The sequence below is a fragment of the Gorilla gorilla genome, chromosome 19, assembly GCF_029281585.2.
Source record: "Gorilla gorilla gorilla isolate KB3781 chromosome 19, NHGRI_mGorGor1-v2.1_pri, whole genome shotgun sequence".
Lineage (NCBI taxonomy): Eukaryota > Metazoa > Chordata > Mammalia > Primates > Hominidae > Gorilla > Gorilla gorilla.
Window position 1 is genome coordinate 18,026,623 of NC_073243.2, and position 24,369 is coordinate 18,050,991.

The following is a 24,369-nucleotide window of genomic DNA, read 5'->3' on the forward strand; positions in this document are numbered from 1 at the left end:
GCTTCCTAGGTGCATCCGTGTTGTGGCATGCATCAGTTCTTCATTCCTTTTCTTTCTATTGTCTTTATAGTCATAAGCTATCAGTTTGTTTTTATTTTTATTTTATTTTATTTTGAGACGGAGTCTCGCTCTGTCACCCAGGCTGGAGTGCAGTGGAGCGATCTCGGCTCACTGCAATTTCCGCCTTCTGGGTTCACGCCATTCTCCTGCCTCAGCATCTCGAGTAGCTGGGACTACAGGTGCTCGCCACCACACCTGGCTAATTTTTTAAATTTTTTTTTAGTAGACACGGGGTTTCACCGTGTTAGCCAGGATGGTCTCAATCTCCTGACCTCGTGATCCGCCTGCCTTGGCTTTCCAAAGTGCTGGGATTACAGGTGTGAGCCACCGCGCCCAGCCACTTATTTTTATTTTTTGAGGTGGAGTCTCGCTCTGTCACCTGGGCTGGAGTGCAGTGGCACAATCTTGGCTCACTGCAACCTCTGTCTCCCAGGTTCAAGTGATTCTCCTGCCTCAGCCTCCTTAGTAGCTGGGATTACAGGCATGCGCCATCATGCTGGCTAATTTTTTGTATTTTTAGTGAGATGGGGTTTCACCATGTTAGCCAGGTTGTTCTCAAACTCCTGACCTCAGGTGATCTGCCTGCCTCAGCCTCCCAAAGTGCTGGGATTACAGGCATGAGCCACTGCCCGTGGTCCTATTTTTATTTTTGAAAATTAATTATTTTTGCTTCATTTCTTTTTATGGGTGAGCAATATTCCACAGTATGGAACAACCGAATTTTATTTATCTGTTCGTTGGCGGATGGACACTTGGATTGCTTCCCCCTTTTGGCCATTATGAATCATGTTTCTTGTTCCTTTTGGTTTGGTTTTCCCGAGAAGCTCTTTGCAGCCCAGCTGTCTGTATTCCTCTAGCTTGGCTATTTGGAAAGCAAGAGAAAGCATAGCTGAGCGTGGGTGGATGGCTGGGAGCGGGTGTGGGGAGGGATGCAGAAAAGGGGAGTTTCAGGCTTTGGGAGAACCCTGTGTGGAGGGGGCCTTACACCTGGCCCCAGAGCCATCTGCTGCTAGGTGAGTGTTTTTCCTGTGGTTGATTATTAACCAATGGTTATGATCCTGAGAGTAGATCCCCAGGCTAGAACTGGTGCTCATTTGAGATGCCAGAAATGTTTTCCAAGGCATTTAAACGGCCTTGGATTCTTGTTTCTGTCTCCACTTGGAGACCACATCAACATTTTATGAGTTATAGTCATCATCATCATCATCATCATCATGGTCTACATTGATATAGGACTTCATGTTTTATGTCACAGCTGTTATTTTTTTAAATTAATTAATTCATTTTTTTGAGATGGAGTTTCGCTCTTGTTGCCCAGGCTGGAGTGCAATGGTGAGATCTCGGCTCACTGCAACCTCCACCTCCCAGGTTCAAGCGATTCTCCTGCCTTAGCCTCTCAAGTAGCTGGGATTACAGGCTCCCGCCACCACGCCCGGCTAATTTTTGTATTTTTAGTAGTGACAGGGTTTCACCATGTTGGCCAGGCTGGTCTCGAACTCCTGACCTCAGGTGATCCGCCCACTTTTGCCTCCCAAAGTGCTGGGATTATAGGCGAGAGCCACCTCACCCAGCCACAGCTGTTATTTTTAACTCCTTGGTACTTTATTACCCCTATCTTTGCAGATGAAGGAAACAAGACACAACGAGGTAACTTAACCAAGGCCTCACAGCTGGGTAGCAGGCAGAGCCAAACTTGAACCCAGGAATCCCTTGATTCCAAATGTAGGGTGCTCTCCATAGCGATGTGTGAGACATGACGGTTGCAGTGACCTCAAGATGGTCTGAGGCAGAGCCCTCCGAGGGTGGAGGCGAGGAGCCTGCAGGCCTGGGTGCTGTCACAGGGGCTCCGCCAGGGGTCTGTCCAGCTCCGTCTGGGTGAATCATGGCCTTTGACTTCTCAGCTTCCACTCCAGGCCCCTTTGACCATTTCCTCCAGAGATTTGCATTTGGCCAACGCTGGCTAGGACGCGTCCTGGTCTCCCTGAGCCGCCGCATCTGCCCTTGTCTCTCCTGGTCTTCTAGGGAGGAAAAGAATCCCAGAGCAGGGAACCTCAGTGCCATGTGAGAATGGGCAGGGCCTCCAGGACTCCCCCAGGTGGCAGAGGCTCTCTGACCTGCCCTTCCAGCCTGCCCTTGCCACCCTTCTCTTTGAACTGAGTATGTAATCTTCCTCTTCTCTTCCTCTGGCTTCTCTCCATCCTCCTTTTCCCTTCTCTGCTTTCCAAGCTGTCCCCATCTCCAGCCCCTCCTCTCACGGGTCCTTGTGGGTCCCTGGGTGAGTCTGGGGCCCCGCGTCGTTAGAGTTGCAGGCGAGTATGGGGCTGGGTCGCTTGAGGGCTGCAGTTTTCAATCTTAGTGCCATGACACGTGGCAAGATAGATCCCTGTGGGTCACAAAGAAGTTGTCACCTCGGCTAAGGATTTACCTTTTGCTTCTAATTAGAGCACATTCAAGGTTATCCCTTGATATAATCACATCACTTTCACCTCCTCGTGTGTGATATGTTTGCCTGAGTGGGAGAAAAAGGGATAAAACTGCATCAAGCACCGCGTCACTTAACTCTATCTTATATCCGTGCCAGCTGGTAGCTGGGCGGGGCTGTGCCTGGCTGTCCTTGGGAGGGTGGCTCATGTGTAAATGTCATTGTCCTGGGGCAGGACAAGGCTGAGCACAGCTGATCAGAGCAGGGGTGGTGAGGCAGAAGCAGGATTTCATCTTCACTGTTTTTGGCTCTCTAGGCCAAGGCTAGAACCTGGGGCCTGGGCACTGCATTCATTTCCTAGGGCTGCCATTACCAAGGACCTCAGATGGCTTAAAGCCGCAGACATTTATTATTTCAGTTCTGGAGGCCAGAAGTCCAAAATCAAGGTGTCAGCAGGGCCACGCTCCCTCTGCAGGCTCTAGGGAAGAATCCTTCCTCGCCTCTTCTAGCCTCTGGCAGGGTCGGCAAGCCTCAGCATGCGTTGGCTTGCAGCCGCATCACTGCTGTGTCTGCCTGAGAACACGGGGCGTTCTCACTGTGTGTTTCTTCACATTGTTGCCTTCCCTTCTTTTTTTTTTTTTTTTGAGATGGAGTCTTGCTCTGTCACCCGAGCTGGAGTGCAGTGGCGCGATCTCAGCTCACTGCAGCCTCCACCTCTCGGGTTCAAGCGATTCTCTTGCCTCAGCCTCCCAAGTAGCTTGGATGACAGGCACACGCCACCATGCCTGGCTAATTTTTGTATTTTTAGTAGAGACGGGGTTTCGCCACATTGAACAGGCTGGTCTGGAACTCCTGACCTCAAGTGATCCGCCCCCGTCTCAGCCTCCCAAAATGGTGGGATTACAGGCATGAGCCACCGCTCTGGGCCCAGTTCAGATGTTTTCGAGGGTGGCAGTCATGCCTTCTGCCCACCCTGGCACCCCCTCTGGAGTCCTGGACACAGCGCTGGAGCTTGCATGAGGCTGGTCACCACTGGTGCTCACGTCTGCTCTAGCGCCTTCCAAGCTCCCAGGCATCATTCGGGAAATCCTTCTGGTCAGAAGCTGCCATGTGCTCCGACTTGAGAGTCTGCCTCGCTTCCTAGAGACCGGCCCCAGGAGCTTATCCAGCGTCCAGTAGAGACCGGCCCCAGGAGCTTATCCAGCGTCCGGTAGAGACCGGCCCCAGGAGCTTATCCAGTGTCCGGTAGAGACCGGCCCCAGGAGCTTATCCAGCATCCAGGGGGAAAAGGCAGGGGAGAGGGGCTCAGCTCAGGGAGTGTTGGATGCTGCGCTCTTTTGACCAGGACTCAGGGCCTTGAACAATAATCATATGTGCCCTGGTGCCATGAGCGTGGACACCTTGTGCCTGATGGGGAAAAATAGACAGCATGACTGTGTGTATGAGCGTCCTGTGACCGGTGATGTTAAAACCAGCTCTGCCCTCCTCTGGACTGTGTGTTTCTGGAGAGCCAGGGCTGCTGTCCATCAAGGTGCCTGCGAGCCATCTCCAGAGGCCCTCTGCTAAGCCCAGAGTCGCCCTATAGCATCTGGTGGGGGCTTGTTTTACTTCCCCTCCCTGCGTGCTTTTCCTTGCTGGGCTCCCAGCCTTACAGGGGAGCAGCTGTCATCCTCACCATGGGCCCTAAGAGGACCTGAGGGTGATGCCCTCCTGCTTGATCATTCTTCCTTTCCCCCATCATGGCTCTTAAAGGCCAGGCCTATTGAGGAGGAGCTGTGGCTGCTTGGGAGAAGGCCAGGTGGAGGAGGGGGTGAGCCTGTGCTGGACCCAGCTCTGTTGTGCACACAGGCAGGTGAGTGTCTGGCAGAGCAGCCAGACTGGAGCCTACGGTGGTAATGTCCAAGGCCGTACATGGAAGGAGGCTGGCAGCTCTAGCTGAGAGGTAGCAGGAGCTGGTGCCTGATTTTGTGTGTGTGTGAGTGTGTGCACACACCTAGGAGCTATCTCAGCCCTGCCGGTTTCTTGAGCCAGTTACAGCCTGGATCAGGCGGGAGAGTCCCCCCTCTCCAGCCATCAAAACTTACATCAACAAGGTCCAGGAAGAAAGAAAGAGGAAGGGAGATGGGGAGCAGGAGACAGGGATTGCCAGGTTCAGGTTAATGGGGTGGAATGGATTCTCTGCCAAGCCAGGTAGTCCCCAGGCCCCTCATGTGGCTCCCTAGTTGGCCACAGGGAGGGCTGGTCAACTGCAGGGGCAGGCAGGGGTACACATGACCCAGGCCTGGCCTGGAAGTGTTCTCAGCCTGGTCCTGCTCCGTGGGCTACAGGGAGCCAGGCAGGATGGGGTCTGGGCCTGGAAACCTGGAGGGCTGGGCTCTGTAGGGAGGGTGGGTTTCTGTCATGAAGAAGGTGTGGGGTTGGAACTGTCGCTTTGCTGGCAGGACTTGGGCTGGGAAGAGGGGCAGAAGGATTCTCTGGAGGTGGCAGTGGGGGTGCTTTGATCATTTACGCAGGACCTGGGGGTTGGGCTGACTCTCTCGGCTGCTTCAGAGCAGGGCTGTAGAGGAGGACACACTTGTAAAGTTGGGGGCTTTGACGGCTCAGCCAGGCCCTCTTCGGCTTTTAATACGCTTCTCCCGGCCCCTTCGTCCCCTCTTGGGTACAGCCAGGGCTTGTTCAGGACACTGGAGTCCCTCACCCGGGAATTCCCCAGGCTCTGCCCAGCTGGCCCTGTTGTGCAGCCGTGGCTCTGAAGGCTGGCTGATCCCATGCCAGTCTGCCTGGTGATGGGACCGCAAACAGCACTCCCCGGTCACCAGCGAGGGCCAGATGGAAAGTGGGGAGTGTGTGAGCGCGGCAAACTTGTCGCAGTCATGTTGCCATGGTGACAACAACTCTGTTTAGCTGCCTCTCTACCGTCCTAGCCCACATGGACTAAATTAAGTTTTACCTGCGGTTGCACGGCAGGCAGCCCTGTCTCCCGAGGACAGCTTTTTGACCAGGGCCTGTGTGTGTGCGTGTGTGTGTGTGTGTGTGTGTGTGTGTGTGTGTGTGTACGTGCAGAGGGGCTCAAGGGAGAATGAATCCACGCTTCTCCCCTCCTCTTCTCACACCCAGCCCCAGTCCTGGGTCTCTTTAGCCCTGTGGTTCTCAGACTTTGCCGTGCAGCAGAACGACCTGGAGAGCTCGTTGGAGCGCAGGTTCCTGGGCTCATCACTGGAGAGCCTGGTGTGCACCTGCAAATGTGCATGTCTTTCGAGTTCCCAGGTGCCGCTGGTCATCCAGGGACCATACTTAGAGTAGCACTGCTTTAGATTTTGGTGCACTGGAGTAAAGAAAATGCTCCCAATTCTGGTTTCTGCATTGTATTTTTTTTTTTTAATTGGAAATGGAGTTTCATTCTTGTTGCCCAGGCTGGAGTGCAGTGGCGCCATCTTGGCTCACTGCAACCTCCACCTCCCAGGTTCAAGTGATTCTCCTGCCTCAGTCTCTCTAGTAGCTGGGACTACAGGCATGCACCACCACGCCCAGCTAATTTTTTGTATTTTTAGTAGAGATGGGGTTTCACCATGTTGGTCAGGCTGGCCTTGAACTCCTGACCTGAGGTGATCCGTCTGCCTCGGCCTCCGAAAGTGCTGGGATTACAGGCGTGAGCCACCCAACCCAGCCTGCATTGTATGTTAAACTGTGTCCGAGAGCCCAGTCACTCTTGGAGGAGAGAAGGGAAGGCGCAGGCAGGTCCTCACTCACCTCTTTTGGCCTCTTCACAGGAAGCAGGAGCTGGCCAACAGCTCGGATGCGACCCTCCCAGACCGGCCGCTCTCCCCTCCTCTCACGGCACCTCCCACCATGAAGGTAAGAGGTTTCGATTCAGGAAGGCAGGGAGGGGAGCGTGTGGGGAAGTTGTGAGGCCTTGCTGTGGCTTTGGCTCCAGGCCCAGCAGCGTCCGTCGCAGTGGGGCTGTGGAGTGTCCTGACACCTCAGAGGAGGTGACGTTCAGTTAAGCTCCAGTTAAGCACCAGTGCAGGGGAAGCGTGACAAGAGAGTCAGGGTGTCTGTGTCAAGGGGCGGTGAGGACATTGGGGTTGAAATGGGGTTGGCAGGACTCTTGGTAATTGGTAGTGGAGTTTGGGAACAAGGGGCCCAGCCAGGAGGAAGTTGGGGGACAGAAGGCATCTGCCCAGAAGGACTGCCTGGGGCTGGGCTGTGGCCCTCCTGGGACTTGAAGGGCATTTGCATGCTGGTCTGCCGGCCTCTGGCTGCCCTTCTGAGCTGGGCCTGTTCACGCCAGTCCCCGTGGAAGGGTTGGCTGGAGGTTCGGGTCGGGGTGGCAGTTATTGCCCTTCTGAGCCTGGCTTGTTCACGCCAGTCCCCGTGGAACGGTTGGCTGGAGGTTTGGGTCGGGGTGGCAGTTATTTTCTTATCAGCACTTCCTTCGTGAGCGTTTTTCCTGGGGAGACCACAGTCCAGGCCGCTAGGCCCAGGACCTTCTCACTCCTGGACGGGAGCCGAGGGAGCAGTGCCCTTCTGCCACCATGACCTTCCTCCATCACTTTTCAGTCCGACGCCTCGGCAGGATGGCCACACAGGCCTGAGCTGGTCCTCAGAGAAGACTTTTGGCTCAGCCAGTGTTTCTGCATAGGCTGGCATGCACGCTCTCCCTCCCTCCCTCCCTGCCTCCCTCCTTCCTTCACACTCTGTGGAGTGAGTGAGGACTAGTGCTGAAGAAGTCACCTGCCTCCTGAGTCATCTGAGGGGACATCTAGGCCAGCTCCTCTCTGTCCTGGGGCTGTGCTCTGAGTGGCTCACAGGGAGATCATCAGGCATCTCTTCCTCACTGCTCTGCATCACCCCTCCTCTTCCCTGAACCTAATCTTTTGCAAGATGACAACCCATAGGAAGCAGATAAAACCCATCCATCTTCCTGTTGTTGTCCTGTATCCGATGCCCATCACATACAGAGCCACGTGGTATGCCTCGAGGAGCCTATGTGTTGAGGGGTAGCCAGAGCCTGCCCTGGGTGGGTTAAGTGGTCAGCGGTGGGCGGGGGGCAGGACAGGGTGCAGGGCTGACCAAGGAGAGCTGTGCTGTCTTCCTTATGCAGTACCCAGAGGGCAGTGGAAGGCAGACCACCTTCACTAGCCTAGTGCCTGCCCCAGCACCCAGCTCAGTGTTGGTATCTGAGCCAGGTGCTGGGCCAGATCTTTGCACAGGGTAATGCTAAGAAGCCTGTCACCATTCTGAGTGTCCCCTTGGTCTACAAAGGTGGCTGTGGGATGCTTGTCTCTGTCCTCACGGATGGCAGGAGTTTGCAGGGAGAAGTCTGACAGTCTCCTAGGAGGAGTCCCTGAATTCTCTTGGCAGATTTTACTTACTCATGTACTCATTTAATTCATTTAATACCCAGTATTTATTTGAATTTTGTATTAGTTAGGACTCTTGGTTGTAAGTGACAGAAACATAACTCACTCTGGCTTAGGCATAAAAGGGTATTTTTTGCCTTTGTAATTGCAAGCATAGACGGCAGGCATGACTGCATCCGCAAGATCAGTCTCATTCCTTCTCTCTTCTGTGTTGGTTTCATTCTTTGTCAAGCTGCCTTTGTGGCAGCCGAAGGGTGGTAGCAGCTCCTACCTGCGAAGTAACCCCAGTGAAAAGAAAAGTATTTTTTTCCCTCAGTAGTTCTAACAAAGTCCCAGGGAAGAAGCTCATTGGCTGGCTTAGGTCACATGTTTGTCCCTGAACCAATTACCGGCACCAGAAAGATGAAAGGCTCTGATTGGCCAGACCTGGGTCTCATGATCACCCACCTAAACCATAAGAACTGAGAATGAGGGAGGGGTAGGTCCTAGAGGGAAATGGCGGTGGTACCTTGAGAAGAAGGGGAAGGGATGCGGGGCAGGCAAGACCCACAGCTTTCCGCCACATGTGCGCATGCTCAGCCACGCCCAGTGCTCGGTTCTGGGGACCTTGTAGTAAACCAGACATTGTGGTCCCTGCTCTCCTAGAGCTTGTCGTCTAGCTAGGGAGCCAAAAATGGAAAAATAATGTCAGGAATGAGGGCTGCACAGTTACACGTGGTGAATATTCTAAAGCAGAAGCACAGCATAGCTTAGGGGGGGAACGTAAGGTTAGGAGGTGGGGGGACTCTAACCTAGTCTCGGAGAGGGTCAGGTAGGGCTTTTTGTTAGGAAATGATGTTTAAGCTGAGCCCTGAAAATTGGATAGGTGCTAGTTAGGCTAAGGTGGAGTCCGAGTGGAGGAGAGTGTTCTAGATTCTTGCTGTTCAAAGGGAGGGCAAGGGACCAGCAACACCTGCACCATTTGCGAGCCCCTTAGAAATGCAGAATCTCAGGTTCCATCCCAGACCACTGAATCAGAGTCAGCTTTTTTATTTTTTTCAGACGGAGCCTTGCTCTGTCGCCGAGCCAGAGTGCAGTGGTGCGATCTTGGCTCGCTGCAACCTCCACCTCCTGGGTTCAAGCGGTTCTCCTACCCCAGCCCCCCGAGTAGCTGGGATTACAGGTGCGTGCCACCACGCCTGGCTAACTTTTGTATTTTTAGTAGAGACGGGGTTTCACCATGTTAGCCAGGCTGGTCTCGAACTCCTGACCTCGTGATGCGTCCGCCTTGGCCTCCCGAAGTGCTGGGATTACAGTCGTGAGCCACCACGCCTGGCCCATAGTCAGCATTTTACCGTCATTTTCTGGTGATTTGTATACACAGGGCAGCTTGAGAAGCACTGTTGTGGGCCTCTGCACATGCGTTCAGGCAGCCGAGAGAGAGAAGGCGACACCAAGAGGAACTGGAAGGAGATCAGAACAGCTGGTGAAGCCGGAGTTAGTGTTGGAGAGGCTGGGCATGCAGGCAGGGACCAGATCAAGCAGATGCTTGGACATTCTGCTGAAGATTTTAGAGTTTATTCCTAGTTAAGAGCACTGGAGTCATTGACGATGTTACCCAGAGGATTAAGATGAGACCTTTGGAAAATCATCTGGCGTCATATGGCGAATGCATGGCAGGGAACAGAGTGGAGAGGGGATGAGCTGAGGCTGCTGCAGGATCCAGGGGAAAGGATGGAAGCCTGACTCGGAGGGGCCGGTGGGGTTGTTTGGAAGTGGTTGGAGCTCAGATTTTGCAGGTGGTAAATTGATGAGATATGAGATTTGGGGAGAAGGAGGCGGCGAGAATGGCTCCCAGGTTTGTAGCCAGTAGATACCTGGGACAACCATTCTCTGAGATAAAGGTTGGTGCAGGAGGGAGGATTAGGATTCAATTCTTCTTCTTTTAAATTAAAAAAATTTTTTTTAGGGACAGGGTCGTGCTCTGTCACTCAGCCTGGAGGATAGTGGTTCATTCTGAGGTCACTGCAACCTCGGGCTCAAGGATCCTCCCATCTTAGCCTCCCGAGTAGCTGGGAATATAGGCACGTGCCACCGAGCCCAGCTAATTTAAAAATTTTCTGTAGAGACAAGGTCTTGCTGTGTTGCCCAGGCTGGTCTGAGACTCTTGGGTTCAAGCCATCCTTCCGCCTTGACCTCCCAAAGTGCTGGGATTACAGGTGTGAGCCACCGCGCCTTGTCGAGGGGTCACCTCTAAGCACTGAGTTGGACGTACCTGAGGTTCAGAAGAACATTCTGTGCTGGAGGTAAACATCTGGGAGCCCTTCTCCTAGAGAAGGGAATGGAAGCTTTGGGATGAGTGAGCTCTCCAGGGAGAGGATAGAGCGGGAAGAGAGGTTCCTGGGGCGGCACCTCGAGGGAACCCCCCAGGTAAAGGCTGGTGCTGGGGTCTCTGCAGAGGAGGCTGGGCCAAGACATGGAGGGAGAAGCATTTCACGGTGGTGGGACCGGCAGCAGTGCCAGCTGCTGCTGAGAGGCCAAGTATGGTGCAGAGTGCACGGTGGCCACTGGGCTGCGTGGCCTGGCAGTTGCAGGGGATGTAACTCAGACCAGCCCTGGGAGGGGTGGGGCGGACAGCAGATGGCTGTGTGTTGAGGAATGGGTGGAGATGGTCAGAGTCAGAGGGTGTAGACGGTACTCGTGAGGTGGGGAGCCTGGAGTGCGAGGAAATGTGGAAAGGAGGGAGTGAGGCAGGGGTGCTCAGGAATCTGGACCACAGCAAGGATTATTTTTAACATATTCTTTCAAAAAATGATTTGTGAGCATCCACTGGGTGCCTGCCCCTGCTGCGCTCTCCCATGACAGGCTGTCGGGAGGGGCCTCAGGCAGGCCCGGAGCAGAGCAGCCTCAGGGAAAGCTCAGCAGCTGCAGTCAGGAGGTGTCCCTCCCTCCTCCTCCCCCGTGTTCTGTCCTTCTCCCCTTTGAGCTCAGCTCAGCAATTTCCCAGCCTGTGACTTTACTGCCCAGGCCCCAAGCACAAGGTCAGAGCTGGGAAGGGAGGAAGAGGTGAGGGATTGTCCGGGGGACTCAGACTGGGTGGAGGTCCTTCTGTGGTTGGGGTTGGGGGTCCTTCTGTGGTTGGGGTTGGGGGTCAGTGTGTGTGGTGTGACTGGCCCGAGGGGTTCTCTTTGTGACTGTCATTTGGGTTCATTCTGTGGCTTAGCCTGTGGCCGCAGTTAGGAGTCTGTCTATGGCGAGGAGGTTTTTTCCCTTTGTGTGAAAGCTAACCACCCATGAGGGATTTAAAACCACAATCCTCACCTTACACCAGCCTGCTCACCACAGGAGTGTCCCATCACAAAAGTGATGACATTGATGAAATAATATTGCAGCTCCTGCTTGCAGGCTGTCCAATTCTTTCCCTAACTTGAGTTCCCTGAGCATAGCGACTGTGTCCTATTCTTTAGGGCCCCCAGGCCCTGGCTTAGGGTGGGGACCTGGGACTTGTTTATGGTTGCTGACAGTAAGGGACATCTCGGTCAGAGGAGGTTGTTCTGCTCCTGACCCTCCACTCCTCTGCTTCTGGCTGGATCTTATATCCCAGCAGGCCTGGGCTCCACCTGCCACATCCCTGTCCTAGGGTGAGGCCAGGCCTCTGCTTGGTTGACACATCCCAGGTTATTATAGCACACTGAGGCCAGAGACGCCCTGGATGGAGGCTGGCCTCTCTCCGAGGGTCCCTGGCCCTGAGGGTTCATGAATCAGTTCTCTGTTCTTTGAGCCTCGGGCAGTGGGAGAAGGCTTCACCTGGTTCTCTTGGCAGTGCAGGCTCAGGGAGGGTGTGGCAGGGGCACCCCTTTGGTTGATTAGCTTGGGAGTCACAGAAGATTAGGGATGGGCGATCCATTTCCTTTATAGGTAAACCAGAAGCCCCAAGGTAGGAAATGACTCTCCCAACACAACGCTGAAGACAGCTGTGTTCCTCCTCGAGTCAACAGAATAAGTTACATTCTTTATTTTTATATTTATTTTTTGAGACGGAGTTGTCACCCAGGCTGGAATGTAATGGCGCGATCTCGGCTCCCTGCAACCTCCGTCTCCCAGGCTCAAGCTGTTCTCCTGCCTCCGCCTCCCGAGTAGCTGGGATTACAGGCGCGCACCACCACACCCCGCTAATTTTTGTATTTTTAGTAGAGATGGTGTTTCCCCCTGTTGGCCAGGCTGGTCTCGAGCTCCTGACCTCAAGTGATCCGCCAGCCTCGGCCTCCCAAAGTGTTCAGATGACAGGCGTGAGCCACTGCACCTGGCCCACGATAAGTTAAATTCTGAGACCCAAACTAGTTTTGGTCAAGTGCTCGGCTCATCTCATGCTTGCTCATCTCACGTTTTCGGGCCCAGGGACGGCCTCTTGTGGTTCTCCCACTGGGAAGGGCTGGCTGGAGCAGTAGCTGGCCTCCAGCCTGAGAGTCTCTGCCGCGCTCCCCCCGGGCCCCCACCCTCACTGGCGTGCCTGCTGCAACCCGTCCTATACGCACCCTCCCCCATCTCTTCGGGCCCCCACCCTCACTGGTGTGCCTGCTGCTACCCGACCTATACGCACCCTCCCCCACCTCTTTGCTGTTTGTTTCTCAAGGGGATTTTTTTTGTGTGTTTGCTAATATGAAGCTGATAAAAAGCAACCAAAGAGATGCTGACCAGATGGGCTGAATGAGATCCCAGTTCCCAGCCAGAGCTCAAACTGGCTGGTGCCGGGTGGGCTGGGAGAGGGACTTGGGGCTGCGTCTGTGGGAATACCGTAGGTGGTTTCCAGGCCCACAGTTTTTTTTTTTTTTTTGGAAGCTGATTTTCATGCCCCAATGGATCAGCAGGCATTTAGGGAGGGGCAATTGTGTGCCCAGAATTGTGCTGGGTCCCCTGGGTCACATCGAAGCTGCAGTCCTCCACCCTCAGAGAGCCTGCCGTCTACAGGGGCCCTGACTGAGCCGGAGAAACCAGATGGCTCAGTGTGACGAGGCTCAGATGTGAAATGTGGCTTCTCAGTGGGGAGGAGAGGAGGGGGAAACGCGTGGGGAGGTGGGGTGGGATGGGGCGGGGTGGGGCAGCCGGAAGGGGCCCTAATGGCAAGCATGGGGGTCAGGGTGACCCCCTGGGACCATAGACAGTAAAACCTTCCCAGGCCCCATGAAGTAAAGGGGTTGATTCTCCTGATTCTCTTGACACTCATGGGAAGGACACAGGGCATTTCACTGAAGTTCACTCTGCTGGGACTTGACCTGACCTTGTCCCTGGAGCCGCACTGGGCCCTGAGCTGGCTTGGTCAGCTGGGAGATGGCCCTTGCTCAGCCTTCCACACCCTTCTTTGTGCAAGTCTGAGGGCAGCCCCTCTCAGACCTTCTCCTTTCCAGAAGAGGATAATGTACGCTTGGAGTTCCCACTGCAGGGACCAGCAGAATGTCTTGTTCCTCCCTTGCTCCTTGGCACGTGGCTCTCCACGGCCAGGGAATGCCCCCACCGCCTCTATGGTAGGTAAGGCAGGTGTGCAGGCTTCCTATGCCAGGGAAGAGGATGGAGATCAGAGGAGCCTCCTCCTTGCCCCTCTCTATCCCTCTGGGCAGAGCTGGGCTGGGCCTCCCTTTCTGGCTCATGGATTACTCACCGGCCACCCTCTCTCCCTGGGGTTGGGGGGTGGTGTGGGGGGCTTCTGTTCCAGCTTGTAGCACAGCCCCTGGCCTGATTTCGTCTCTCCTTTTGCTCCTGGTTCCTGCCTCCTGTCTTCTGTTAGGCTGTGCAGGGAGACTTTCCCCTCATCAGGGTTGAGTGACAGTGTCAGCCCCCCAAACATCCACCGGCTCTGGATGGATGAAGGGAGGAGGCATTTGTGGGAGGGTTGACGGGAGCCTTTCTGGGCTGGGGCAGGAAGGGCTGAAGGACATCAGCAAGGAGGTTTGGTTTTTCCCTCTTCAAGAAAACCCTGTATAGGGACAGGAGAGGACAGATATTTATTCCCTCCATCCCTACAGCTGGAGGGAGGCCCTTGCTGAAGCTCTGTAGGTCCTGGGAGAGTCACCTCTGGTCTCCACATTGATTGTGTTTCTGTTGCCGCTCCGGACATGGTTGGGACACAACCCCATCTCCTCAGGAGCCACTGCCCATTGTTCTCTTGACTCCATCCAGGAGCCAAGGAAGTTCACATCTGATTTAAGGCAGGCATGAGGAAGGGCTTATTTGGCTACTGAGGGTGAGGATGCTAACTAGGAGGCTTTAAGAACATGGAGATGTCGGCTGGGCATGGTGGCACATGCCTGAAATCCCAGCATTTTGGGAGGCTGAGGCAGGAGGATCCCTTGAGGCCAGGAGTTTGAGACCAGCCTGGGCAACACAATGAGACCCCATTTCTACAAAAAATTAAAAAATTAGCTGGGCCTATTGGCTCATGCCTATAGTCCCAGCTACTCTGGAGGCCAAGGTGGGAAGATGGATTGAGCCCAGGAGATTGAGCTTGCAGTGAGTTATGATTGCACCACTGCACTCTAGCCTGGGTGACAGAGCAAAATCCCGTTTCAAAAAAAAGAAAAAGAAAAAGAACATGAAGATGTCTGCATGTGCACCTACTTACCTGCATGCATTTCCCTCCTCACCTGTGCACACCTGAGCATGTGCCTATTTTCCCTAATTCTGTTCTTTTTTTTTTTTTTTTTGAGATGGAATCTCGCTCTTGTCACCCAGGTTGGAGTGCAGTGGCGTGATCTCAGCTCACTGCAACCCCTGCTTCCGGGGTTCAAGCGATTCTCCTCCCTCAGCCTCCCGAGTAGCTGGGATTAGAGGCACACGCCACCGTGCCCAGCTAATTTTTGTATTTTTAGTAGAGATGGGGTTTCGCCATGTTGGTCAGGCTGCTCTCAAACTCCTGACCTCAGGTGATCCGCCGGCCTCAGCCTCCCAAAGTACTGGGATTACAGGCATGAGCCACCACACCCGGCCTTCTGTTCATGTTTTAAGGCCAACTTGCTTATGCTTCTTGAAGATTACTCTAGGTGTAACTGGATTTTTAAAAATTTGCAGACACAGAAATGCGTAGGTCTTAATTGTATTGTATACTTTAATGATACACCCACGTGAGCCATAACTTGATCAAGAAACAGGACATTTCTGCCACCCCAGAAAGTTCCCATGTCCTGACCTAGTCAATCATAACTGCCCCCTTGAGGAGCAAACAGTGTTCTGATTTTTTTCAAAAGTGAGTTTTGTCTGTTCTAGAACTTAATTTTTTTTTTTTTTGAGGTGGAGTCTAGCTCTATTGCCTAGGCTGGAGAGCAGTGACACAATCTCTGCTCACTGCAACCTCCGCCTCCCGGGTTCAAGGGATTCTCCTGCCTCAGCCTCCCCAGTACCTGGGATTACAGGTGCCCGCTACCACTCCCGGCTAAGTTTTTTGTATTTTTAATAGGGACGGGGTTTCACCATGTTGGCCAGGATGGTCTCGAACTCCCAACCTCAAGTGATCCGCCTTCCTCAGGCCTCCCAAAGTGCTGGGATTACAGGCGAGAGCCACCATGCCTGGCCGGTGACTGTTTATATGAAACTGCTACACTGTTTGCCAGATGGTCAGGCCATTTTATATCCTCACCAGCAGTGTCATTTGAGTTCTGGCTGCTCCGCATCCTCATCAACGTTTGCCATTGTTGGTTTTCACAATTTTAGCCACTTGAACGGTATCTCATTGTGGTTTTAATCCACATTTTCTCATGACTAATGATGTTGAATATTTTTCATATGCTTATTGACTATTCTTATAGTTCTTTTTTCCCTTCCTCCTGCCTTTAAATTCGGTAGTCTTATTGTAGGCGTTCTTTACATATTCTAGTCAAGTTCATTTCTTTTCTTCTTCTTCTTCTCTTTTTGAGACAGAGTCTCGCTCTGTCGCCCAGGCTGGAGTGCAGTGGCCCGATCTCGGCTCACTGCAAGCTCCACCTCCTGGGTTCACGCCATTCTCTTGCCTCAGCCTCCCGAGTAGCTGGGACTACAGGCGCCCGCCACCACGCCCGGCAAATTTTTTGTATTTTTAGTAGAGACCGGGTTTCACCGTGTTAGCCAGGATGGTCTCAATCTCCTGACCTTGTGATCCACCCTCCTCGGCCTCCCAAAGTGCTGGGATTACAGGTGTGAGCCACTGTGCCCGGCCACTTCTTTTTTTTTTTTTGAGATGGACCCTTGCTCTGTCACCCAGGCTAGAGTGCAATGGCGCCATCTCGGCTCACTACAACCTCCACCTCCTGGGTTCAAACGATTCTCCTGCCTCAGTCCCCCGAGTAGCTGGGATTATAGGTGCCCGCCACCACGCCCAGCTAATTGTTTTATTCTTAGTAAAGACAAGGTTTCACCATGTTGGCCAGGCTGGTCTTGAACTCCTGACCTCGTGATCCGCCCGCCTCGGCCTCCCAAAGTGCTGGGATTACAGACGTGAGCCACTGCGCCCGGCCTTCTTCTTTTTAGAAATAGAGATGGGGACTCACTATGTCGCCCAGGTTGGTCTCAAACTCTGGCCTCAAGTGATCCTCCTGCCTGGGCTCCCAAATTGTTGGGATTACAAGCTTGAGCCACCATTTCTGGCCCATTTCTTTTCTTGTTTTTATTTTTTGGATACAAGGTGTCACTTTGTTGCCCAGGCTGGAGTGCAGTGGTGCGAACATGGCTCACTGCAGCCTCAACCTCCTGGGCTCAAGCCATCCTTCCACCTCAGCCCCCCAAGTAGCTGGGACTACAGGCTGGTGCCACCATGCCTGACTAATTTTTGAATTTTTTGTAGGGAGAGACAGGGTTTCACCCTGTTGCCCAGGCTGGTCTTGAACTCCTGAGCTCAAGCGATCCGCCCACCTTGGCTTTCCAAAGTGCTGGTATTACAGGCGTGAGCCAACGCGCCTGGCCCATTTCTTTTCTTAACAGTGTCTTTAATGAGCAGAAGTTTTAATTTTGAAGAAGTCTAATTATGGACTCTTTCCTTTTATGTCTGTAGCTTTGTGTGTCCTAAGAAGTCTTTGCTTACCCCAGCTCACAAAGATTTCCTTCCATGTATTCTTTTAGAAGCTTTATTTTTATTTATTTTTTTTGAGACAGAGTCTCGCTCTGTCACCAGGCTGCAGTGCAGTGGCGTGATCTCGGCTCACTGCAACCTCTGCTTCCTGGGTTCAAGCGATTCTCCTGCCTCAGCTTTTCGAATAGCTGGAACTACAGGTGCCTGCCACCACACCTGGCTGATTTTTTTGTATTTTTACTAGAAACGGGGTTTCACCACGTTGGCCAGGATGGTCTCAATCTCCTGATCTCGTGATCCGCCTGCCTCAGCCTCTCCCAAAGTGCTGGGATTACAGGCATGAGCCACTGCACCCGGCTAGAAGCTTTATTGTTTTAGCTCTAGGTCTAGGATAAACTTGTTTTAATTTAATTATGTATGGCAGTATGTTGGGGTCTAGGTTCATTTATTGCCATATGGATACTCTGTTGTTCCAGTACTGTATGTTGAGAAGACTTTCCTTTCCTTGCTGAACTGCTTTGGTGCCTTAGTCAAAACTCTGCCAGGCATGTAAGTGTACACGTGTGTTTGTTTATTGTCTCTCCAACCATGGTGTTTCTCTGCGTCAGGGATGGAAAATACGTGCCATCCGTGCCATCAGTCCACCGTTCAGCTCCCGTGGCAGATATTGGTAATTGATCATGGCACTCTTTCCCAAGAGCTTAGACGTGGTCTCAGAATCCTGTTCAACAAAGCACTGTAGGCAGCCACTGGCAGTCATTTGGAGTTGTCATTTGAGATAAATTACTTCTGGCATCTCTGATTGAAATTGTCACAAGAGGTTATTTGCTGAAGGTCCCACAGCTGGTGAGTGGCAGAGCCAGGATGTGGGCTCAGGTTTGTCTGTGTGGGTCTGAAGACTGTGCTGTCTTCCCCACCTCTACAGACTGCTTTGCATGAATCATTTCAACAGGTCACTTCATCTCCGTGACCTCCAGTCTCTTCACTTGTATAATAGGGATGGTGGCCACCAGGAGGAGTGGGTGTGAGGAGTAATGAGGTCATCCACAGAATCGCTGATGGAGCATCTGACACGTAGGTGCTCCGTGATGGACTGTGACGATGGCGATGGTGGCGATGACAACAATGATGACTGAGATGCAGATGCCCTTGAGAAACACACAGTCAGGGCTTCTCTCTAGGGAACCCAGAGTAGCTGGCTCATCAGAGTCCCTTGCCTCTTCCTATGTATCTTCGGGCCCCTGGCCTTCCAAGCTGGAGGCCCCAGAGCGGAACCACGCTTCCTCAAGTTTGCTAATAGAGTGCGAGCCACGGGCTTTGGCCTAGGCGTCTAGGCCAGCTGAGCTGTGCTCCTTCTCTCTTTGTGGGAGGAACAGCTGGCTGGGTTCGTAGAATTCTCTTTTTGGGAACCTTCTTGCCCTCTCCATTGATTCTCCAGCCCGTCTTTCTTTCCTTTGGATTGGCCACATGATCCTGCCTGCCGCAGGGGCGATTAATCCAGCTCCTTCGACCTGGTCCTGGACCCCTCTGAGGTCCTTCTTAAGAAGTTGAAGCAATAGAGAGTTGTAGCTAAGAATACAGTTTCTGGAGCCAGTCTGCCTGGGGTTAAGGCTTCCCCACTTCTTCTTCTTTTTTTTTTTTTTGAGACAGAGTTGTGCTCTTGTTGCCCAGGCTGGAGGGCAATGGTGCGATCTCGGCTCACCGCAACCTCTGCCTCCCGGATTCAAGCAATTCTCCTGCCTCAGCCTCCCGAGTAGCTGGGATTACAGGCATGCGCCACCACGCCCAGCTAATTTTATATTTTTAGTAGAGTTGGGGTTTCTCCATGTTGGTCAGGCTGGTCTCGAACTCCTGACCTCAGGTGATCCACCCGCCTTGGGCTCCCAAAGTGCTGGGATTATAAGTGTGAGCCACCGTGCCCAGCCATTTTTGGTATTTTTAGTAGAGACAGGGTTTCACCATGTTGGCCAGGCTGGTCTCAAACTCCAGATCTCAGGTGATCCTCCCAAAGTGCTGGAATTACAGACGTGAGCCACCGTGCCTGGCCCCCCACTTCTTAAAATTCATTTTTATTTTGAGATGGAGTCTTGCTCTGTTGCCCAGGCTGGAGTACAATGGCACGATCTTGGCTTACCGCAACCTCCGCTTCCTGGGTTCAAGTGATTCTCCTGCCTCAGCCTCCCAAGTAGCTGAGATTACAAGCACATGCCACCACACCCAGCTAATTTATGTATTTTTAGTAGAGATGGTGATTAACCATGTTGGCCAGGCTGGTGTCAAACTGCTGACCTCAGGTGATCCACCTGCCTCGGCCTCCGGAAGTGCTGGGATTACAGGCATAAGCCACTGCGCCTGGCCAAAGCTTACCCTCTTCTTAGCTATATAACCTCTGTGCATCTCAGTTTCCTCATTTGTAGAATAGGGATGTATTAGCCCTGTCTCCCATTGCTCTAAAGTAATACCTGAGATTGGATAATTTATAAAGAAAGGAGGTTTGGCCAGGCGTGGTGGCTCACACCTGTAATCCCAGCACTTTGGAAGGCTGAGGCAGGCAGATCATGAGGTCAGGAGTTCAAGACCAGCCTGGCCAATATGGTGAAACCCTGTTTCTACTAAAAATACAAAAATTAGTTGGGCATGGTGGCGAGCGCCTGTAATCCCAGCTACTTGGGAGGCTGAGGCAGGAGAATCACTTGAACCTGGGAGGTGGAGGTTGCAGTGAGTCGACATCGTGCCACTACACTCCAGCCTGGGCAATAGAGTGAGACTCCATCTCAAAAAAAAAAAAAGAAAGGTTTAACTGGCTCACAGTTCTGTAGGCTATACAGGCAGCGTGATGCTGACATCTGCTTGGCTGTTGGGGTGGCCTCAGGAAACTTTTATTCATGGTGGAAGGTGAAGGGAGAGGAGGCAGGTCACAGGGCCAGAATGGGAGCAAGAGAGCGAGGGAGGGTGCCACACACTTTTAAACAACCAGAGCTCGTGAGAATTCACTCATGATCTTGAGGACAGCACCAGGGAGGGGATGGTGCTAAACCGTTCATGAGAAATCCGCCCTCTGATCCAGTCAGCTCCCTGCAGGCCCCACCTCCAGCACTGAGGGTTACAGTCCCACGTGAGATTTGAGTGGGGACACAAATCCAAACTATTTCGAGGATAATAAGAGTACCTGCCGTGTGTGGCTGTAGTGAAGATTAATTGAGATAATATGCCTTTATTGCTTAAAACAGAGGTATGCAGTAAGTGCTACATAAATATTAGTCATTATTGTTCCTCCAAAAAACTTTGTTTCTGAAATGTGTGGAGAATAGCAATGCTTAGAGAGACCATCTGGGGGGAAGTACACCAGGTTTTCGGTGAATATAGTTTGTCAGGACGCCCTGATTTCTGCCCTGCCAGGTGCCCGCAGCTGAGGGGCCTGTCTGTGGAATGAATAAGGATTGAAATTGCATTTTGTGTGAGTGGCCTTCCAAGAGCCTTGTGGATCAGACTCCAAACCCTGCCTGATAAATGTGGATGCCCTTGAGGGTCTTGGAAAAAGGTTAAAAACCAGGATCCAGCCCAGCATCTGAGCCAGACCTGGAGGAAGGAACATCTTTCTGGGTTGTGCTTCCACCTCTTGCCTTCTGCATCTGACCTAAACAGGGGTCTCCAGGGTGCCAGAAAGAACCTGCAGGGTCGCCATCCTCATGAAGGTTTTTGGGACTAGACTGAGTCGAGACTTGGATAATTCGGGGCTGGGAGCGTCCCAAGGCTGGCGTTGGAATGAGTTTTATGAGCAGTTGGTCCCTATCATAAGTTTCTTTCCTAACTTCTTTTGCCTGCAGCTGATATTAAAATGAGTCTGTATTTCGGGGACAGATGCTGACCTTGTGGGGAACACGGGAAGGGGGCAGCAGGGCCTAAAAGCCATGGGGGGCCAGGCGGGGGAGCAGCTGCCCTTTCAGCCTGGGTGGCCCATGGTCTGGGGGGTCTGGGCTGGTGGTAAAGGTGACCGGCTGCCAGGCCCTCCTTCCTTATCCCTCTCCTTTTTCCTTTTCTCTTTTTTTTCTTTTTTGAGACGGAGTCTTGCTCTGTTGCCCAGGCTGGAGTGCAGTAGCGCGATCTCGGCTCACTGCAACCTCTGCCTCTCGGGTTCAAGCAGTTCTCCTGCCTCAGCCTCCCAAGTAGCTGGGATTACAGGCACCGCCCCATACCTGGTTAATTTTTATATTTGTAGTAGAGATGGGGTTTCGCCATGTTGGCCAGGCTGGTCTCGAACTCTTGACCTCAGGTGATCCACTCACCTCGGCCTCCCAAAGTGCTGGGATTACAGGTGTGAGCCACCACGTCTGGCCTCCTTTTTTCTTTCTTTTTTTTTTTTTGAGACAGGTTCTCTGTCACCCAGACTGGAGTACAGTGGTACGATCAGGGCACACTGCAGCCTTGACCTTCTGGGCCCAAGCAACTGTCCTACCTCAGCCTCCCAAGTAGCTGGGACCACAGGTGTGCACCACCACGCCCTGCTAGGCTTAAAAAAATTTTTTTTAATTTGTAGAAGCAGGGTCTCCCTGTGTTCCTAGGCTGTCCTTTCCCCTTTTCTCGTCGTGCTCTCCTCCTCTTTCTGCCTGTTGGTGAGGGCTCGGCTCTGTCTCCCCTTGCTGGGGTTCAGAAGACTGATAGAGCACTTGGCATTCGGGGCGTCGCCCAGGGGATGCCTCCAGAGGCCCCCCAACCCCCGCCCCAGGCATGCCACCTGCCTTTGGAAGCCTGACCAGCCATCCCACCCCAGAACTTAGCCCCAGGGTATGTGACATCCCTGCCTGTTTTCAGGCCCTGCCTCCCCCGCTGGATGGTGCTGGGTCTGGGGACAGAGCCCTTGCCTCTTCCTGGGATTTAGAAACCAACTGTGTGACATCGTGCAGTGCAGTCATCTTCTGTGGGCCTCGGTTTCCTCATTTACAGAACGGAGCTCACCCTGTAGGGTTACTGCAGGGATTACAGGAGGAAGCAGGCGGACGAGGGCTCCGTCAAGTGCCAGGCTTCTGCGGGTGTCGAATATCGGCACATAATGGACACCAGTGGTTGTTATCATGGTCAGTATGCCAAACACGCATAGGGTGGTTTCATTGATAATCCCGCCCTTCTGCTCTGCCAGCTGCCATAGACTCTACTCCACTGAGACCGGCTCAGCAGCGGGATGCTGCCAGATTCTGTGTTCTGCCACCCACCCCCATCCGCTACCCTCATCCATGAGTGTCATTTACCCGACACTCAAGCCTGCTGTGTCTGGGGCTTCAGAGGCCAGTGGATGGTGGGTTCTGTGTTGCTTCGTGAAGGGATGTCTCCTGCGTAGATCTGTGCCTCAGTGGGTTCCTCCTGTGTGTGCCCCTCCCGCTGGCTTCTTCTCCCGGAGCCCCCGGCAGACTCTGTGCTCTTGGCGGAGTGTGGAGCTGGAGTTTCAGGCCTTGGGGTGTAGATTTGATTCCTAGGGTTGCTGTAACAAATTACTGTGAACTTGATGGGTTGAAATAAAAGGATAAAAGGAATTTGTTTTCTTTTTTTTTTCTTTTTTGAGACAGAGTCTCACTCTGTCACCCAGGCTGAAGTGCAGTGGCGTGATCTTGGCTCACTGCACCTTTCTGCCTCCTGGGTTCAAGCAATTCTCCTGCCTCAGCCTCCCAAGTAGCTTGGGATTACAGGCACCGGCCACCACACCCGGCTAACTTTTTGTATTTTTAGTAGAGACGGTGTTTCGCCATGTTGGTCAGGTTGGTCTTGAACTCCTGATCTCAGGTGATCCACCCGCCTCAGCCCCCCAAAGTCCTGGGATTACAGGCATGAGCCACCATGACCGGCCAGGAATTTATTTTCTCACAGCTCTAGAGGCCAGAAGTCTGGAATTAAGGTGTCCGCAGGGCCTTTAAGGTGTCTGCAGGGTCGTTAAGGTGTCAGCAGGGTCGTTAAGGTGTCAGCAGGGTCGTTAAGGTGTCAGCAGGGCCTTTATGTGTCCTCAGGGCCGTTAAGATGTCAGCAGGGCTGTTAAGGTGTCCGCAGGGCCGTTATGTGTCCACAGGGCCGTTAAGGTGTCCGCAGGGCTGTTAAGGTGTCAGCAGGACCGTTAAGGTGTGCGCAGGGCTGTTAAGGTGTGCTCCCGCCAGAGGCTCGAGGGGAAGCTCCTTGCCTGCCTCTTCCAGCGCCTGGTGGCTCCAGGCCGGGGACTGCACAGCTCTGCTTTCTTCCTCCGTCTTCTTCACGTGGCTCCCTCCTCTTCTCCCTGGGGGTTTCTCCTCTGTGTGTCTCTTTTAAGGACACTTGTCATTGGATTTAGAGCCCACCTGGGTAATCGGGATGATCTCATCTCAAACTCCTTCATATCTTAAAATTATATCTGTTATCTCAGTCTGTTCCAACTGTCACAACAAAGTACCTTAGACTGGGTAATTTACAAACAATGGCCATTTATTTCTCACCATTCTGGAGGCTGGGAAATCCCAGATCAAGGCTCCAAGAGACCCACTGTCTGATGAAGGCCCACGTTCTGCGTCTAAGATGACACCTTCTTGCAGTGTCCTCACAGGGAGGAAGGCGGAAGGACAGAAGGGATTCGCTAGTCCCCCAGGCCTTCTATGAGGACATTAACCCCGTTGCCGAGGGTGGAACCTTTATTACCTGGTCACCTCCCCAGGCCTTGCCTTCTAATTCCATCACCTTGGGAGGGACACGTGCATTCAGACTGCAGCATGGGTAAAGACCCTATTTACGAATAAGGTTACACGTTCAGGTTCCTGGATACAGACATATCTTTTTGGGGGCCACCATTACGGGGTCAGGGCTGCCCTCTCTTGGGAGTTCCTGGTGGGAGCTTGGTGAGGTCCCCGAGCTCTGCCAGCACTTGCTCTCCTTGTGTAGTTGTAAGTCATTCAAGTGCCACTGCAAGGGTGTGTGTGTGAGGTACAGGGTGTTGTGGGGCTGGGAGGACCCAGTGCAGCTCCAGCTCGCACAAATGGGGCAGAGCATGATCTTCCCATCCCTGCTGCCCTGAGACCTGGTACATATGGGGCCATGGCAGGTGCTTCATAAACACTTAGTAGTTGGTGCTTAATAAATACTCACAATAGGTTATCAGTGAATCCTCATTGATTGATCCAGCCCTAAGGATGTGGCAAGGAACAAAAAAGTGCCCAGTATTTTCTTTCTTTCTTTTTGGTTTTTTTTGAGACAGAAATTCGCTGATGTTGCCCAGGTTGGAGTGCAATGGTGCCACCTTGCACGACCTTGGCTTTTGGCACAACCTTGGCTCACTGTACCCTCCGCCTCCCAGGCTCCAGCGATTCTCCTGCCTTAGCTGGAGTAGCTGGGATTACAGGCGCCCACCACCACACCTGGCTATTTTTTTTTTTTTTTGAGATGGAGTCTAGCTCTGTTGCCAGGCTGGAGTGCAGTGGCACAATCTCGGCTCACTGCAACCTCCGCCTCCTGGGTTCAAGCGATTCTCCTGCCTCAGCCTCCTGAGCAGCTGGTATTACAGGCAT

At 53.0% G+C, this 24,369-nt stretch overlaps 1 protein-coding gene across 7 annotated transcripts in view; it reads left to right on the forward strand.

Moving 5' to 3' along the window:
* The window catches only part of RAP1GAP2 (RAP1 GTPase activating protein 2), a 289,357-nt gene that overhangs the window by 148,979 nt on the left and 116,009 nt on the right, over positions 1 to 24,369 (forward strand). For all 7 annotated transcript variants that reach the window (XM_031003384.3, XM_031003383.3, XM_063700512.1 and 4 more), the window contains one exon: positions 6,253 to 6,337. In XM_031003384.3, coding sequence (XP_030859244.2) covers positions 6,253 to 6,337 — 85 coding nt within the window. The remainder of the gene's footprint in view (positions 1 to 6,252; positions 6,338 to 24,369) is intronic.